General features: G+C 41.7%; 4 protein-coding genes across 4 annotated transcripts; 2 read left to right on the top strand and 2 right to left on the bottom strand.

Annotated features, from left to right (window-relative positions):
• Positions 1-1,766: 1,766 nt before the first annotated feature.
• On the top strand, positions 1,767-3,339 carry LOC146477632 (uncharacterized protein KIAA1958 homolog). The gene has a single exon (XM_085113107.1). It carries the CDS (start codon positions 1,883-1,885, stop codon positions 3,146-3,148), a length of 1,266 nt encoding a protein of 421 aa, XP_084969233.1. The 5' UTR covers positions 1,767-1,882; the 3' UTR covers positions 3,149-3,339.
• Positions 3,340-5,475: 2,136 nt separating this feature from the next.
• LOC146477633 (dynein light chain 2A-like) lies at positions 5,476-7,406 on the top strand. The gene has a single exon (XM_085113111.1). The coding sequence runs from the start codon at positions 5,792-5,794 to the stop codon at positions 6,377-6,379; it is 588 nt and encodes a 195-aa protein (XP_084969237.1). The 5' UTR covers positions 5,476-5,791; the 3' UTR covers positions 6,380-7,406.
• A 4,343-nt stretch (positions 7,407-11,749) lies between these two features.
• On the bottom strand, positions 11,750-12,303 carry LOC146477634 (protein CFDP2-like). The gene is made up of 2 exons (XM_085113086.1): positions 12,110-12,303; positions 11,750-12,065 (listed from the first exon to the last, which is right to left on the bottom strand). The coding sequence occupies exons 1-2, from the start codon at positions 12,301-12,303 to the stop codon at positions 11,750-11,752; spliced, it is 510 nt and encodes a 169-aa protein (XP_084969212.1).
• Positions 12,304-16,497: 4,194 nt separating this feature from the next.
• On the bottom strand, positions 16,498-18,276 carry LOC146477635 (uncharacterized). The gene is made up of 2 exons (XM_085113110.1): positions 16,721-18,276; positions 16,498-16,568 (listed from the first exon to the last, which is right to left on the bottom strand). The coding sequence occupies exon 1, from the start codon at positions 18,094-18,096 to the stop codon at positions 17,260-17,262; it is 837 nt and encodes a 278-aa protein (XP_084969236.1). The 5' UTR covers positions 18,097-18,276; the 3' UTR covers positions 16,498-16,568; positions 16,721-17,259.
• Between the last annotated feature and the right edge of the window lie 634 nt (positions 18,277-18,910).

Consider the following 18,910-nt stretch of genomic DNA (forward strand, 5'->3'; position numbering starts at 1 on the left):
GAATGCTGATGCCGACATCTTGCGCTACAACGCTATCCTTAGGGACTGGGCAATAATTATCAGGAGGGGGGGGGGCTGAAAAACCAGAGTTATCTAGCAAAAACATAGACAGTACCCCCCCTCCAAAACTAAAAAATTAGTTCTAAGCCCCCCTCTGTTATGTTAAAAATAACGTCGCACCCCCCCCCCCCTCCCCCACCAACACACACACACACACTCACTCCTCGCCGCCACCATTACCATAGATGCCTTTAAGTACATACCTTTTATATTGTCATGCTACTGTAAGCGTACGCTTACTTGTTGGATGTCGTCGTCTGGAACAAATAATACCTCATATGAGTGTTGAACAAAGCCATCCGTTTCGGAGTCATCTGAATCCAACTCAGAGTTGTTTTCGGAAGTGCTTGTGTGAGAATCAGAGTCGCATTCGGAATCACTGGATAGGAGTTCTGTGTCACTGTCATTGGCACTAATTCTTTCGTTGTTTCGTGTTCCAGTTTGCGAGAATTCAAGAGCACGTGCTATCAGCACGGCTTGGTTTCCAGATACAGGAAGATTGTTCTGCTCAAGGTAGATCTTAATTTGTCTTGCTGTGAGGGATTTGACTTCATTTTCTTCTTTCCAGTTAATGTCTGGAAGGGTATTGCGCTCAGCTTCCCTTTTTTGAGCTTTCAATGCAATAAACTCACGGTGTTGAACAAAACGTTTGAGAGTGATTTCATCAACCATCAACTTCTCACACACCTCCTGCAGTTCGTTGGCGCTGGAAGAGGTTAACATACCAGAATCGACTAACTTCTTGACTTGCACACTTGGAAGTTGTCGATCGATTTCTTCACTCAGACTGGTCACATTGGATGGAATATACCCGCGTGGTAAGGCTGCTGTGTCACTAAGATCAGGAACGGGAAACCAATTTGCAGGGACACCAGCTGTCCACCCTTCCTTTTCACACGAATTACATGTGGGCTCACAAGCAAACTTCAGGTATTCTAAGAAGTATTGCCCTTGTCGTACATGACCGTCCTTAAGCTTCTGAAGCTTCAAGCACATAGCATTTCCGCACATCTTTTTACGTTTATCAGCAGATGCCTTTCTCCACTGAACGAGATATTTGGCAAGAAACTGTATGATCTTCTCTTCTCTGTTTAACTTTATTTACATTTCGAATAAAACTTAAGGCCCCCACTCTGTCAAAATGAGTGATTTTACTTTGAGCCCCCCTATCTTGGCAGCAATTTTAGGTAATGCCCCCCCCCCCTCTCGTTTTTCAGCCCCCCCTCCTGATAATTATTGCACAGTCCCTTAGACAAACCAGAGGTCTTGCTGAGAATCCAGTGCTTCAACGAGTCCTTCTTAAACTCCTGGGTTCAAAGGAAGAAATCGCCATCGCTAAGGAGATTGACAAAGCTACAAAAAGTTACCCTCCCACCCCCCTGCTGCGCGGTTTTCAATCAAGAGCCCAACACAGCTTTTTTTTTTTCATTTTTTTTATTAAATTAATCAAAAACACATAGTTACTTACATTGTTCCTACCCTATTTACAATACGACGTTTACTCTACTTACAATAAAATACAATGCAATACAATACTTACACGTTACCATGCAAAACTAACATACGGTCTACAAAGGATGCGCTTACGCTACAATACAATGCAATAACTTACACTATTATCAGTTCTTACTTACTTCTTTGTTTTATTCCTATTACTTATAATTACAGCGTTACAAATTAGTATATCGCAATAACCAACAACACTACACATAACCTATTATTATACAATGCTGATGCTATCTCAATTTTGATTGGCTAAAAGCACCCCGCTAATTCTAGATGGCGCTGTGTCATCGCGTCACATCTACAGACACTGGCGTTTATGCATGTAGGTATGACGCGTTTTTGCAGACAATGGTTTTCGTCACCTGACAAGCTAGCCGGCGGTTTGAGCAAGATTGTCATGGCGGAGTCCGCTCCAAGATTCGCGTCAGTCTCAGAAGCGGATTTAGGACGCCTTGTTGACGACAAGGACGCAAAGAACACCAAACGAGCTACCAAGACAGCTCTTAGAGTTTTACAGCAGTATTTGAAGGAGAAGAAAGTTCCCGAACCGCAAACCAAAGATGGCATCAGTAACGTTCTCAAACTATTTTATGCTGAAGCTAGAAAAGTCGATGGAACTTCTTATTCCAAAAGCACTCTCAACAGCCTGAGATTTGGACTGGGCAGACACTTCAAGGCGACTCTTGGCTTCGATATAATAAACGATCCAGCATTTGCCGAGGCAAACAAAGTTTTTGGCGCCAAGTGCGTTGAACTAAAACGACAAGGGCTCGCCAAAGTCGAACACACGCCACCGATCTGCGAAGAAGATCTTAAAAAGCTGTACGAAAGCGATGTTTTTAACCAAAACAGCCCGGAAACGCTTCAAAACAAAGTTTTTTTCGAGGTTATGTTGTACTTTTGTCGCCGAGGAAGGCAAAATCTTCGTGAACTCAAAAAAGCTGATTTTTCATTCAGCACGGATGGCAAAGGTGCAAAATATGTGTGCAAAACAACAGATGAACTCACAAAGAACCGACGAGAAAATGATGAAGGATTTGAAGGAGGCGTGATGTTCGAGAAACCAGGACCACACTGTCCTGTGGCTTCATTTGAACGGTACATACAGCACCTGAATCCCTCAAACGAATTTTTGTTTCAGCGGCCGAAGAAAAACGCCGGCATATCTGATCAAGTGTGGTACGATAACATGGTTGTCGGAGAGCGTTTGCTCGGTGAAAAAATGAAAAGGATCTCTCGAGAAGCCAAACTTTCAAAGTGTTACACCAATCACTCGATCAGGGCAACGGCGGTTACAATCCTGGACAAGTCCGGGTTCGAAGCAAGGCATATCATGGCGGTGAGCGGGCACAGAAATGAATCCAGCATTCGGAGCTATAGCAGGTTTGACATTTCAACCAAGAGAAAAATGTCGGAAACCCTGACGACAGAGTGCGAGGTGAGAGGTGAGGAAGTGGCTATTAATCCGCACCAGTTATCTCCTGTTATTAGCCTTTCTCAAGAGGAATTTATTGTACAGAACTCTCATTCAGAGATAACGAAAAATTTTAATTTCTTCAACTGTAATGTCAACATTCATTAAACGCAAATCGGGAACATTTTTCATAAGACCGTACAACTTAACTTTAGAATTTTGTTCAAAAGTTTCAGTTCGATTCAGTTTTTCCTGAAACGTTTTCAGATGTTTTAAGCTTAAATCCTTTCTGTAAACCTTTTGAATTCCGCTTTACACGTTATTCACGGCTGTCATTAATAAAGATGTTTACACTGAAACGTGTCATTGCGTGGCTTACTTTGTTGTTGTTCTGTGAAATGTCTCAACGCTTGTACATTTATAATTGTATAATAAAACAATTATTGGATTCGGTTTTCGCATGATAGCGAAATTATCAAGGCCTCGGTTTGTGTTATCCGCCTCAGCCTTCGGCTTCGGCAGATAACACAAACCTCGGCCTTGATAATTCTCGCTATCATGCTCAACCTCATCCAATAATTGCTTATTATTAATTACTTACAATTGCAATACACATTTTGAAACGATCAATAAGTAAAGTAATCAAAAGCAATTCTAAAAAAAAAATACATTACTGACAATTACAATTAAGAAAACGCTGCAGCCATATTTTATATAGAGATTACTTCATGGAAAGCGCGTACGTACGGGATTTTCACACGAGTTGGTGAAGTATCTGAAATCGAACGAGTGAGCGCAGCGAACGAGTGGGATTTCTGATACAAAACCAACGAGTGTGAAAATCCCGTACAAAACGCTTTCCATGATGTAATTTGTTTATTTAATACATACTGAGATTTTTTTTATTTATCCAGCTTTAATTGGAGTAAAATATGTACAAAACTCCTGTATTAAATTCTCTTCGAAACGCTTTTTCACACAGCAAAATTTGATGTGAAAATCTCAGTATATATGAAATAATATTTTATAATACAGTACTTATATATACAAAGCAGTTTGTGTTTTTTTTTTCTTGAATTAAGGGCAGTGAAAGCGGAGCAAATGTACCCAAAGTCAAAAAACAGGCAAAATGTACAGTGGATCGAGACACACTGATAACTAAAAAAAACAAGGCTTTCTAACAAAAAGTGTTCAAAAATCCCCACACAGCTTTACAAGAGCCCAGCCATGCAGCTTTCCCAGTGGCCGCGCTAATGGCATTATTTGTTTTGCATGCGGCCGTCCTGGGCACATCGCCAAAAATTGTAGAACTAAAAAGGGATGTTAATGTTCAGCTGTTTCGTTTGTTCTAGCATGTGACTCTTGGAAAGATAAGCCAAGAAACGTTGTTTGTTTCGTTGGGAGCCCAAAGCTTTATTTTTCTTTGTTTTGTTTTGTTTTCCTCCCCATTTTGTAGTTCCTTTTTTCCCTCCTCACATCAGAGTCGCAGCCAGGCGGGTTTCTCTTATTTTAATCCGTTTCCTGGTCTTCGAACCGGATTCCTGGCTCGGCTCGGCTGTGGGTACCCCCTCCATTGCGTTCCCTCCTCGCCTGCATCTATCTCCTTGTTCCCCCTAGGTTTCCGAGCCCTCGGTTTTTTCTGCCAGGATCATTAAAGCCGCTAGCCATCCTTCCTCAGAGTTTTGGTGTAATTGGGAGGGAAAGACTCACAGCTGGGCCGGGCCACTATGCTCACTCACGGAAAAGCCGCGACGTGCTTTTTGTCACTTCTTTAAACCACGTGTTTTTGGTTTGTTCATTTCCTATTGGCCCTTCAAGTCCCTGGGGTCCTCATAAGGCTTTTTATACGCCTTGTTTGGCATATTTCGCCCTCTTTTCGCAAGTCCACTCTTAGTTTTGGGTTTGTCCAGTTTTTCCCCTCCCACCTCCCCTTCAGCGACGCTGGAAAACCCTCAGCTTACTCTGCGCGTTAAGCAAAATTTTTCGCCCATAACTTATGTTCATTAAGGCACAGAGTGGCGCCTTCCATATACGGCTATGGCACTAAGATTGCTTAACTGAAACTCGTTCCGTCCGGAGCATAACCATTCCAAAATAGGCCATTTTCATGAAGGCGTCATTTTAATACAACTACCAGAATTCATTTCGTTTTCTTTTCCAAATTCAAGTTTTGTAATCCCAGTGGAGGGCAAAGAACAGTAGCCCTAATTAGCATGAGAAAACAAAAACCAGAAGGATTCTGGTAGTTGTAGTAAAAAGACGCCAAAGTGAAATTGTCCTATTGAAATCCTGCCTCCTTGGCGTCAACTTCACTTCAAACGTTTTGTTTATTTCTTGGTTTATTTATTTATTTATTTATTTATTTATTTATTTATTTCATCATTTGTTTTTATGACTGATTTGGCGAATTTCTCGCGCGCTTATTGACTAATTTTTCAGATTGTCAAAGTAGGACTTTGAAAGCGTCCTCGGAACTGACGCTATCGGCGAAACCTGCAAGATCTTGGAGGGTAAAGTATTAAATAGCGTAGAGTAGAGTGTAGCGTGATTTGGCCTTTTCATCCACTCTACCTGCATCGTAGGTCACGCAAATGAGCTTTGGGAATGCGCACCATGGAAACAATTATTGTTTGTGGAAAGATTTGTATCATTGCTGCTAATTTGCTTCTTAAGCACTGAATCGCTCAAGTGAACACTAACATCGTGTGAGAAAACACGGAACACCCCAATCGCATCAGTGTGGCCAAGAACCAGTTGCCCTTGCCAAAACATTGCTTTGGTCTTGGGTAAACATTTGAAGAGGTTCTCAGAATGACCGAGATTGGTTCCCGAAGTAGAAGCCAAAGCTTGAGAAGTTCAGAAGGAACAACCGAGAATCAGGGAAGAATTTCGCAAGATAGTCAACAACAACGCCGTGTGTCAATAGACAGTGGTAAGAGCAGTACATCCAAGCGAATGTCACTTTCAAGACGCATCTCAGCCGCTACGTTTTTCTCCAATTTAAAGAAGCCCACAGACGCCAAAGATCAGGCTCATGATAGGAAGAATCGCTTTGAAAACACATACCGCTTGGAGCCCAAGAATCGCTTCCCAGAAGGGAAAGTGCGAACTGTGATCAAAGACGCACTGGAGACATTAAAATCTCACCAATACAGCGCAACTCATTCACCTTTTTTGGCAAAGTTGTTGAGCTCTCGACTGCTGGAAAACGTGAAACAGTTGAATATTGAGCGCTACAAAGTAGTCTGTGTGGTTACTATTGGCTCTAAGGAGTCACAAGGCTTGAGAATCGCCAGCCGGTGCTTATGGAACGACAAGTTTGATACTTCAGTTAGTGCTTGCTTGGAGGGCGAGCGTTTCTTTGCCGTAGGCACCGTGTATGGCGTCTATTTTGAATAATATTGAGTTGCGTTTACAGGAAAATTAAAACCACTTGGTGTTTTTACAGACAATACCGCTATGTATGTGAACGAAAATTCAAAAAAGGACAAGTGTAGGCGAGTGCTTCAAGAATATACTTTAACCCCCAGCAGTTATAAACTGGAAAATGTTGCGTGTTTTTACATATTTTAACAAGTTTAATCAGGCAAGTTAGGAGCAGTGAATGATGACCTTATCAACTGGTTCTGCTCGACAGGGTTCACGAGTTAAAACCCGAGTCAACACAATTTGAAACCTCATTGAAGTTATTTAACTATGTTTGAAAGCCAGGACTGATATATTCTCGGCTGGAGTGCAGCATTGTGCGATTAAAAACGCAAATTGGCCCATATGATTTTCACCAAGGCTATTACAAAGATGTTTAACAAAATTTAACACCTTTTGACTGTGAACTATAATAGTCCTATTTTAAGCCTGTAAATGCGTTTGAAAATCGCTACAAATTCATTTTACTATCGAAGCCGCATCATATAGGAAGTGAATAGTGTTTATTGTGTAGTGTTAATGAAAGAGCTAATTAATTTACTATTCGTGTAATCTGCTCTTTTGATATCAGTTCACTTTTAAAAACATCCTTGAAAGGGTGAACCAGAGAAATAGCCAGTTATAATTTTTTAGACAACACACTGACAATGTGGGATTGGATTTCAATAAAAGACCATTAGAGCCTACTAAGTATCATTACACTAAGATGTCGGAGAAGACAATTTAATGTGACTAATAATTAACATGAAGATGCATTGACGACAAAAATCGTTATCTTTAATAATCTGTAAGTAAACATATTAAGATGCTGTCAAAGTTAACTCTTCGGTTGAGTTATTAAAAACAATTATTCTTACTTATCAATGTTGTTTTTAACAAACTCTGACGCACTTAATTATTATCTTATTTTTTATACTTGCTAGCCAGCAATGAAATAGATCTTAAGACTAGCGAGCGACTTAAAAATAGACTATAGATATAATGAAGATTTTTTTCGTTAGTTTTCGAGGAGTTTATAATATTGAGTTGCCTCAACATTGGGCTTACTTAATTAAATTTCACACACGAATCGTCATAAATCACTCTGTGATAAAGATGTAAATACTTTTAAAAGAGCAATGGAGTCAACGGACTATGTAATTTTAAATGCAGTATCAGGATCTTGTTGAAACATATAAACGACACAACAACCGCCAGCTGGTTGAATGACTCCAGTCTAAATATTGTAAGTATATAATGCAAATAGATCATTCATGGTGGAAGAGTGATCCATTATACCACAAAACGCAACTCAAAGATATTGCAAAAAAATTTTCAGCCGTCATTCGCTTAAATTTTGCACGTCACTTTACAAGGCGGTGTGTTAGAAGGTCTGATTTGCATTCAGTGATCGAACGGTTTGACCTGTTTGAGCTAAACCAATAAATCTAGAATGAAAAATAATGGAATTTTCAGACAAACAGGGATTATATCAATTTGAACAGAGTCGGTCTGATCATGCGACCCTCTTCAGTTGCAAGGACAATGTATATAAGGCAACGACTCAATTATACGTTCCAGGTCAGATATTTTCTAAGAGCTTCTTGTGGACCTATTTTAATTGGTACAGAGAGACAAAAATTGTTCTTCCCAGTTTTGGAAAAAATAATTCGGAAATACGGTAAACAATATACAAACGGGACAAGATTAATCATCGTTATTAACCGGAAAGCAAGATAAGCTTCTAAGAAAATCGTGGATCGGTGGCTCTATAAATAGGTGAAGTTTATGTTTCAAGTAGCTTGTGTGGTAGGCGTAAGCGGGGGAGCGGGAGGGGAGGGTGTAGTGTTCAAGCATATTTTCGTAACTTATTGTTCAATCAGGATAAAGCTATTATTGTAATTGTTCATTTATACGTAAGCGAGGTGCGAGTTAACGGACGAGTAGTTCACTGGTTGTCATGTCACGTTCCGCGTGAGCGTACTGATTTAAGATGCTGGCCGGACGGTTTTAAAATTTTGAGAACTTATACCGGGGTTCTACAGTTGGCGAAGAGGATGAGAGATGTAGATTTCACCTAGGATTTCGTTGAGGAGACGCCGGCGAGCGGAGAGACAAGTGGAGCGAGCGAATCAAGCGGTTTTGTAAGCGTTACTGTATCTTCAGATGTTAGATGTTTAGAAGCATGTAACCCAAAGGTAGTCTCCCTTGCAGCCGTTCTGTCTCGTTACGCAACGCTGTGGGGAGAAGCGCTGCATGACGAAACAGAACGGCTGAGGCTACCCCAAAGGCGACCCAAACGGTCTAAGTCAACGATGGAAACGGTGGAGACGGGTGTTCAATTTGTACGTAACGGGAAAAGGAGTTACGAAAGGCACACAGAAGCGGGCTCTCTTATTACACGTAGCGGGAATGGATGCACAAGAAATTTATTTCACATTGCCTGGCGAAGACGCAAGCGCTTGTTTTGAGGATACACTTAAAGTACTTTATGACTACTTTATCCCAAAAGCAAACGTTCTTTTCCAGACACATTTGTTAAGACAGATTGCACAGGAAATGGATGAAATCATTGATCAGTTCGTTCGCAGGCTTCGACAACGGAGCGGCTACCTGATATTCGGGGATAACAAGGACGACCCGGAGCGTAACCATTCATGTAGCAAGAGCTTCAATTAGAAAATTAATTCTAAACAAAAGCACTCGTTTCGAAAATTAAACTTAAAAGTGTTTGTACACTAATTAATTGTACATTCGTTAAGCATTGTCTGGACATTCTTAGAGACAATTGTCCCATTCCCATTTTTTTCCCAGTGACTCAAATCCCATTTGCCCACGGCAAAAGTTTGTCAATTCCCAATTCCCATTTTACCCTTTCAGGACCCTCTCAATAATATCAATATTTAGAGCTAACTCATGGTTTATCAAGGTGGCCCTAGGGAGTCGAATTGAAATTGAGATTAATAAAACACGCAACACTCGGTTCCAACTTGACTTGACATATTCCCTGCTACTCCCAGTGGAGCATGGGTCCATGGAAACTGCAGCCCGCCATCTCGATCTGTTATGGGCTAGCTTTTCAAGCTCCCTCCAGGTGTAGCCTGCCTTGCCCACCTCATCATCTACTGTTCTCCTCCAACTGTTCCTGGGGCGACCTCGACTTCTCTTACCCTGTGGGTTACATCTCAGTGCATGCCTGGTTATATTGCTTGTTGGTTTTCTGAGGGTGTGCCCGATCCAACCCCACCTGCGCCTACTTATCTGGGTGTCGATTCTCTCCTGATCAGCTCGTTCCCACAGTTCTTCTTTCCTTATGACCTCTGGCCAGTGGATGCCCATGATGGACCTCAGGCATCTGTTGACAAAGGACTGCAGTTTTCTGGAGGTTTCTTTTGTTGCCCTCCATGTCTCTGAACCATACAGCAGGGCAGGCTTCACGTTGGTGTTGAATATCCTTAACTTGGTCTTTCTGGATATCACCTTTGATCTCCATACAGGTCCCAGTATTGCAAAAGCAGTTCCTGCCTTCCCAATCCTTGCCACTATGTCCCGATCAGACCCACCATCCTTGCTGATGTTGCTGCCAAGGTATGTGAAGTCCTCCACTTCATCGATTGCTTCCCCATCCAGCTTGATCTTATCTACATTCCTGGTCTTAACCCTCATCACCTTTGTCTTGGATTTGCTGATCCTAAGGCCCGTCTTCGCTGAGATCTTTGCAAGCCGCGTTGGCTTGCATGCCCTGATAATTATGGGAGAGGAGGGCAATGTCATCGGCGAAGTCCAGATCTTCCAGACGGGTTGTGAGGGTTTACTGTATGCCATCACGATTTGCCTCTGTCATGCACCGCATTATCCAGTCGATGGATAGCAGAAACAAAAAGGGCGACAACAGGCATCCCTGGCGCACTCCTGGTAGCATTTCAAACAGCTCAGAAAGTACTCCATTGTGGATAACTCTACAGGTGCATTTCTCATAGCTCTTCTGTATGAGAAGGATATATTTCTCAGGGATGCCATAGTGACGTAACAGTTTCCACAACACAACCCCATCAATGCCGTCAAAGGCCTTCTCATAATCCACAAATGTCACAAACACGGGAGAGTTCCACTCAAGAGACTGCTCCACAATGATCCTTAAGGTGGCTATGTGATCCGTACATGACCTGTCCTTCCGGAACCCAGCCTTTTCATCTCGCAGACGGTCATCCACCTCTGCTTTCAGTCTCTCCAGGATTATCCTGTTCAACACTTTTCCAACAGTTGATAACAGCATGATGCCTCTCCAGTTCTGGCACTCCTTCAGATCTCCCTTCTTCGGGAGCTTGATCAAATAGCCTTCTTTCCAGTCATCTGGTATTTCATTTGTTTCCGAGATCTTACCAAAGAGGTTTTAAAACATCTCAGCCGAGGTTTCCATGTCTGCCTTGATGGCTTCTGGTGGTATGCCATCTGGACCAGCTGCCGTTCCATTCTTCAGATGTCTGATGGCTCTCTTGACCTCCTCTTTACTTGGTCTGCTCTCATCAACCTCCAAAAGTGTGTTGGCAGGTGTTATGTCTGGAATCTCGCTCGGCGGTGGTCTCTTCAGGAGTTCCCTGAAGTGGTCTGCCCACCTTTTACGCTGCTCCTCCTGGTCTGTGAGCAATTCTCCACTCTTGGCTCTGACAGGTCTGTCCGGGATCTTTTTAGCACCTGCCAGTGTTCTTGTGATGGAATAGAGCTCTTTCATGTCACCCTTGCTTGCTGCTTCGTCCGCCTGTTTTGCGAGACTGTCTACAAAGTTCCGTCTGTCTTTTCTAATGCTTCGTTTGACCTCGTTGTTGGCTTCGGAGTACTTGACCTGAGCGTCTGCTTTCCTGACTCTCGTCTTGTTATGATTCAACACCTCCTTCGCCTTTTTCCTGACTTCATTCTTGTTCAGTGTATCCACACTTGCATAAGCCCTGTGCTGTTTGGACTTCCTTCCCAGAGTCTCCTCACGCGTCTCCCTTCATGCGTCTTTTATGCCCCGCCACAATTTGTTAACTACTGGTTGGTCCTTCCCATCGCTCAGGTGTTCCTCGTTTTCCTGCAGACTTGCTAGCACCTCGTACTTGTTGGAGACGGTGAGCTGGAACCTCTTCTTTGTCTCCTCCACCTTCAGCATCTCGATGTTGTATTTGTAACTGGTCTTCTTTCGGCCGGTGTTGAAGTTCTTCTGTTTCAACCGGCATCTGCCCATGAGAATGTGATGATCTGAAGCTACGTCTGCCCCCTCTTTACTCTGACATCCAACAGCGACCTTCTGAACCTCGAACAGATGTGGTCAATCTGGTTCTCAGACCAGTTATCTGGAGAAACCCAAGTCGCCTTGTGGACCTTTCAGTGTGGGAAAACACTTCCTCCGATAACAAGCATGTTAAAGGAACAAAAGTCAGCAAACAGCTCTCCGTTGTCACTCATTTCACCAAGACCATGCTTCCCCATGACTGCCTCAAAGCCTGTATTGTTGCTCCCCACCTTAGCAATGAAATCTCCAAGGAGCAGTATCAGGTCCTTCCTGGCTACTCCATCTATAACCCCCTGTAGCCTCGCATAGAACTCCGACTTTACTTCGTCATCCACATCGTTGGTTGTGGCATAGCAGTGGATAAAGGGAGCTTTGCCAACCTTAGTGTAGAACCTAGCTGTGATAATCCTGGATGATATTGGGTTCCAGCCTATGAGAGACTTGGCACTTACGGCGTCAGCATAAATCCAACTCCCTCTGTATGGGAAGCATTTGCACTGTCATGGCCAGAGTAGAGGACGGTCTGTCCAGTCGACAGTTGTATGCACCCAGACTCGAGCCACTTTGTCTCGCAGAGGCCCAAGATTGACAGGTTGTATGCGGTCATCTCCGCAGCAATATGTGTGCTCTTGCCTGCTTCGTACATAGTCCCGACGTTCCATGTACCGAACAGTGTGGTTGCCTTGGGAGTAAGTAGGGGGGTCGGCATCACGGCTTCCTTTCAGCTATCCTTGTGATGCGTCATACGGGTCCCCGAGGAGACCCCTTCTCCTCCCAAGACAGATTTGACTTTGCGCGTGTTTCCTATGGTTTCTGTAATCACTTTGTATCCACTTAGTGGGTGATTGGCCCACCAAGCTTCACCAGAGCCCCATTGGCCAGGCTTTTTAGGGTTCTTAGCAGGCCTTCATGACTACCGTAGCGGCCCGGAGGAACCAGTCCCCCGCCATACGTCACCCTGCACAGCAATCCCCTACTTACCTGAAAGGTTGTCTCAGAAAGTTTACGGGAAATTGAACGGAATCTTTTTTCCCATACGTTTCCTCTATAAATTCAAAATACAAACGGTCAAACGAAAGGCTGGTATAAATTCAACAAGAAACAGTGAAATTTTACCAAAAACAATTAAAAAATACGAAGAATAGCTATTTCCAGGCAAATGCCAACGAAAGATTAACTGAAGGTCAAATACAGTAAAATAAGGCATGATTCAATGTAAAATATCTATTGTTATCTGGAGAAAACCAATTTTCAAGTAATATATCAAACACGAGACGCATAGTTGACGGACAGACTAGTTTCCTGAGAAACAGTCCGAAGCAGAACCGGCCTGCTCTTACCAATTTTAAAACGAGAAAAAAAAACAGCGTTTGATCTGCACTAGATCATTTCTATATTAAAGCATAAATAGAAAGGAAAACGATTGAACTTTTATCCCATCGATTAGAGTATTCACCGTTAATAAAACACTTATTGCATCGCTTCCCAACACCAACGACAAATAAACTCGAAAAAACCAAAGGCAAAATAACACAAGTGTGATTTTGAACAATGTTCGTATTTTTATTTTTTAACATTATCACAAAACACAAAAAGTTTTTAAGTTCTATTCGGTCTATTGTTGTCAATATGTTAAAATCTTTTAATTTGCTAATTATCTGTATCAGTCAGTCAAAGCTTAAAAAAATGTCTAACTAACTAAATAGAAGTCATACAACGCTAATGAAACTTTCGCGACAAGCAGATAAAAATATAATTAGTATATATCACACAAGTGAATAGTACTTTTCGCGCGCGCTGATTGGCTAGCTCGGAGGTGCTAAGTCAAGTACTATTCACCTCCGAGCAGCCGAAGAGAAACAAGATGGCTTCCCGTTTCGCCACGGTTACTTAAGAGGAAATTATTTTGACAAACGAGGCGACTTTAAAAAAACATAATTGGCAGCAAAGTTTGGTTTGACGGCATTAAATGGTAACTTATTTAATCTTTTCAACCTCATATTCTAAGGCGAAAAGTGAAAATACAATCCCTTGTTTACGAAAACTGCCGAGCACTAAAATTACAATGAAACATCCAATATTTTTCAGCATGGTTTCAACAACAAGACGAATTCCACAGAAAAATTGAGGAAATGACACCGTTGGAACGAAACAACTGTCTCCAAAAGTTTTTTGTCTGAAAGAAAGCGAGACAGAACTTTCTACAATAAGAAATCGCTTACCCCGAGGCGTGCGAGATATTAAAATTTCATACCATTTGTAGGTATATTGTCAGAAGTAAAATATTTTTTGGTCCACTAGCTATTCAGCTTGTGTGGTATTCGCAGCTCGGTAAATATTTATCACTATTCACCTCCACTTCGATGAAAAACTGTTAATTATTCTCAGGCCTGAAAGGTACACGTCAACTGGCATAAATTATTGTATTGGCAAACCTGTGCTTTATAAAGAACTGACGATTTCATCATGGGTCCTGCTTTTCTACTTTTAATAGCAGTGTTGGATTTAGTAGGAATCTTCTTTGGTACACAAATGATGTTGAGCTGCTTTCAAGACAAGGCAAAGTGTCCTCTGTTTCAAGAATACAGGCGTATAGTCGCTTGCCAATTTGTTTATCAAGCCACAATTCTTGCAGCGAACACCGTAGATGCGTGGAACGGCCTCGAAAATTTTGCACACGAAAAATCACCTTGTGGTGTAATCAACCTTGCAAGAATCTCGGCAACTTTCTTCATGATCTGCAATTGCGTGGCGATGTATGTGATTCACTACCATCGTGCTGTTCTGAATGTGAAACGAGCGCTTTCTCCTAATCAAGTCATGGCCGCAGCTTTAACGGCGGGGTTTGCTATATCTGCAGCCTGGTTATGCTTCAAGTGTTTATTGCAAGACTGTGCATGTTACGCAGTTATCAAACACTGTGTTTGGTGGCTGTTGTTTGCTGCTGTGGTGTCTGTGGCTTGGTGGAAGCTCAGGTATTACAGCTATGAAGAAGAACGTGTCAGTGTCACCTCAAACGCGGCTCCTTCGGCTGGGAAAGCATGGCGGCGTTGGGTTTGTTGTGACAAGAAAGCTGTGTTCGTTGCGGCGAGTCATTTAGTCATGCTGGTTTTATTATGCCTTTTTTGTTATCAAAAACACGAAGAAACTTTAAAGCTACATGAGGGAGCTCTTTATTTGCTTGCATTAAACTTTGTCGTAGGAATAGTATTTCCTGTATGCTTCAGGGAATTGATAAAGTCGAACTACGAGGAACAAGACTGTCAGGAAACATTGGTGCATCCAGAATGCTGAACATTTGTACGTCACATCCTGCGCGTCCACACGAGAAGCGAAAGTCTTCGTACACAATGTTAACGCTTATCGGTAGCGGGTTTACCGCGCGATGTGACTTCCTGTTAGCATACATATAAATGTGGCCGCGTTTACATGGCAACGGAACTATATGACAATTATTTTTAGTTTGTATTGAGTGGTGTCATCACGACTTCCTGAAACTCATAAAAGGATACAGCTAAATGAAACAAATAGCAAAGAATATTCGTGAGTAGTGAATCAGTGATGTTGTCGGCGCTGCAAAATACCCAGTCCAATAGAGATCAAAATGACACATATTTAAACAGCTCGAATATTGCTTTGCGGCGCATTGGTTTACAATGTTGTCTATATTTAAAACTGAAATTAAAACTAAAAAAAATACTATGAGTTGAAAGGGTCTGGATCGCTTTAGGCAGGTTAAAAGTAAAACTGGGAAAAACGACAACAGTTTTGTCTTTTGAAAACATGTCTCGATACCTCTTATCTTTAAGAGCATTATATTAAGTACATACAAATGTTAATGAGAACCTAAAAACCTGTATGTAACGGAATAAATAAAGAACGTGTGAGAATGTTTGACTATCAGTAGAGTTTTAAATTAACATGGTGTACGAATTGTTGGTTAATTTAACGTAGGTTGTTGATAATGAATAGCTTCTTTTATCTTGAGCTGAAAATTTGGTGGAAGTATGATCTAGAATATTAAAACAATTTTATGAACACAAACCAGCTATGGCATTGCTTAGAATCATGTAATTGTTTCAATACGTGAGTGGCCCCATCTGTGGCTAAGATTAAGAGCTCACGAACGCGTGTGGAAAAGTGCTCTGAGGTGGTTTCGCCGACATAACAGGCAGCAGTCCACAGACAAAAATTTGTATACAACACATGAACGGATCCCGCCTAAGATAAGGTCTTTTACGCCAAACATATTGCTGATCTCAGTAAAGAGGACGAAAAAACTAATAATAAGGAAGCTTTAACCACACCTTCACTAACTGTTAATTTACACAGTCCTTCAGGGAAAGTGTATTCAGGTGGTTTAACTCTATGAATAACTCCAACTGTCTCCCTTCATTGAAAGAATCTTTATTTGGTTTATCTGAAAATTCACGTTACAATATCCACCTTGCAGCAAAATTAAACTACACTGTTATTTATGAGATTCTACATCTATTCTTGTAAACTTCACAACAAAGCGTTTACTCTCTCGGACTTTGCCAACCAAATAGAAATTAAATACTAACTAGAAAAATTCCGAAATTGTTAAACATTATTTAGAAGCTTTTATAATGATTAAGATACTGTTAATTAAATTTAGTCAGTAATATAATCAGGCCGTTTCTTGTACATGTTGTAAGATGCAATTCGTCTGATTCCCTTTCTCCTAATTATGCACTTTCTGTAACTTATATTAGTGTGATTGAATAAATAAAATTACAAAAACAAAGAAGTTCTGGGTATGCTAATTCATCGCGTATAACTACATGTTTGTATGTAATTATATACACTTAATGTATGGTCCCGAGGGAAACAGTTAGTTTTGTTTTCCCGAGAGTCCTGATGAACATCAGGACTCGAATGAAAACAAAACTAACTAGTTTCCCGAGGGACCATACATTAAGTGCTTTGTTATATATTTAGACTTTCCCTTCAACAATCACAGCAAAACAAACAAACAACTGAGAGAGCAGCAACTGCGGAATTGTATCCTGGTCGGGATACATTTGTATTTGATCAGGGACACGTGACCAAGAATCGACCCATCACAGTGCTCGTTTCGTTGAGTGAAAGTCTTGGTATGTGACAACAGAGCATATACCGTATAGCATAAATTCAAAGATTTACATGCATTGCACAACGAAAAAGAGTTTACACGAAATAGCCCCAAAACTCCTTTGATCTTACTCGTGCCGTCGAACATGGCCCGCATTGTGTTGTGGGACTGTTTCATTATGTTTCAGGTACCTCCCATCAAGCCTAGCGCTCCTGTTTTCCCGCTCTTTTAGGAAATACGTTGGCGCATGGAGACGAGGCTGGTCCTTATGATTACGCTATTGAAATAAGTAAAGAAGAGTCCTTGAGAATGATGTATTATTCAAAGTGGCACAGGCGTACTCGGAAAAAAGAAATCCGAGTGCTCCTATCAGAAGTCAAACTTAAGACCTATCGATTGCTAGTTCGGATGCTTTACCACTCCTACAAGAGTCCTTTAAATAAGAGTTTTCCGAGTATTGTAGTGTTTGTACGCGAAGCGGTACGCATCTGATATGGCTAGGTTACATTATTCGCAATATATACCATACACTACACCGAACGCATATATGTCCGCTCTTTCAAACACATACTGAGCATAGCAATCAAACCTAGAATCCCAAGCGAAAGTGCTCGCCATTCGAACACTCTGCCCTGTCTTCTGACCAATAGAGACAACACTAATAATTTTATACCTTGAAAACTGCAACGATTTTACCTGCTCCTTGATCGAGTCCGCGATCATTTTGCTCATGTATTGACAAAACTCTCGATCGTAACTGCTCGCGATCAAGCGTTCTTCGAACGCTTTCTTAATGATCTCAGTAACCTTCCAGTGCTCGAACTTCTTTTGCGGCTCCATGTGGTAGGTATTATATGTTTCTGGTTCTATAAACAGACGTTGAACTCCACTTGAAATGGTTTTCGATGGCTTAGTCGCCGTGGTAAGCCGTCTTCGTCGAGGTGATGCGTTTTCCAGTTCGGAATCTGAGATGTTGTCCCCGAACGCACTTGAAGCGGTTGTCGTTGACCGTCTCCCTCGTTGGCTTCCTCCGGGGTCTGAACGATTAGCGTTCTGCATTTCCAATTGTGCTGGATGAAGTTCATGCTCACTTGACATAGTTGTTGTCGTGTTTGAACGTCTTCTTCTATCCCTTCCTCCCAGTCTTGACTGTAATGAGTTTTCCAGCGGGCTTGCCGCTGGGTCGTCAATAAATGTTATCGCAAAGCCACCTTGGTCAAGTCTTTTTTGTCGATCCGCAAAGTGACTGGTAGAGAGTTCTTTGATCTTCTGGGCCGCGCCCCGTGCAATCACCACTGTATGAATACCTGGTGGCCCCAACTTAGGTATTGCATGAGAAGACATGCTGATTATACGGTATCGCCTGATCTAGATAAGTGTATTGTATTTGGAGATGGCACTGAGTCGCGATCAGCTGAAGCAATCGTACAGCATCACACCTGTAAGTTAACGTTTTGTTGACGGTTTGTCGAGTAATAAGAAGCCCATTGTCGACTTAGAGTGTAAGTTGCAAAACACTTTTCTTCTGTTTGAGTTGTTATTTCGTCAAGACCAGGGATGAATCGACGCCGAAATTTGCATTTGTTTAAGGGTCATTCTCTCGGGTCAAATTCAAAACTACCGACGACTCGCTGATTTGTTGCAAGAAGACAGCTTTTTAAGATAAAGTAAATAAGGCTAGACGGATACCTAAAATTGGGGCATCAAGATTTCTACATATCTGAACACGCGGCGAATAATTCTGTAGCAAACCAAGGCTTTACAGGTATCAGATTAGCCAGAATGGCTTTTGACGCTAGGTATCAGCTACTTTTAAGGCGGACAGAATTTCGAGAGAGTTTCCAAGTCTGTTCTTTAATTTTACTTTCTCTTAACTACACAATAAACCATTGCTTAACCTAAAGTAAGTCAAACCATTTAAGGAAAATGGGTCAGTCCTTTTCCTCTAAGCATAAAAGAGAAAACAGAGTTTGATTACCTTTACAGCACCGTCTGAAAACGTTTATTAAATTAGCTCATTGCGTGAAGTAAGATAAAAATAACGTCAACAAGGTTTTAACAAAGTCAACAACTTTTATTAAAATCTTGACTGGATGGTGTGTTTCACGCATCAGATGGAAACAGACTGGACAGCAAGCTCGGCATCGAAAGATCTTGA

The sequence above is a fragment of the Pavona decussata genome, unplaced genomic scaffold, assembly GCF_977016875.1.
Source record: "Pavona decussata unplaced genomic scaffold, jaPavDecu1.1 SCAFFOLD_69, whole genome shotgun sequence".
Classification (NCBI taxonomy): domain Eukaryota; kingdom Metazoa; phylum Cnidaria; class Anthozoa; order Scleractinia; family Agariciidae; genus Pavona; species Pavona decussata.

Coding starts and splice junctions, on each gene's coding strand:
- LOC146477632 (XM_085113107.1), top strand. CDS start 1,883: ATGCATGTAGGTATGACGCGTTTTTGCAGACAATGGTTTTCGTCACCT.
- LOC146477633 (XM_085113111.1), top strand. CDS start 5,792: ATGACCGAGATTGGTTCCCGAAGTAGAAGCCAAAGCTTGAGAAGTTCA.
- LOC146477634 (XM_085113086.1), bottom strand. CDS start 12,303: ATGTACGAAGCAGGCAAGAGCACACATATTGCTGCGGAGATGACCGCA. Junction 12,066..12,109: donor GTTGGATTTATGCTGACGCC/GTAAGTGCCAAG, acceptor AATATCATCCAG/GATTATCACAGCTAGGTTCT.
- LOC146477635 (XM_085113110.1), bottom strand. CDS start 18,096: ATGTCTTCTCATGCAATACCTAAGTTGGGGCCACCAGGTATTCATACA.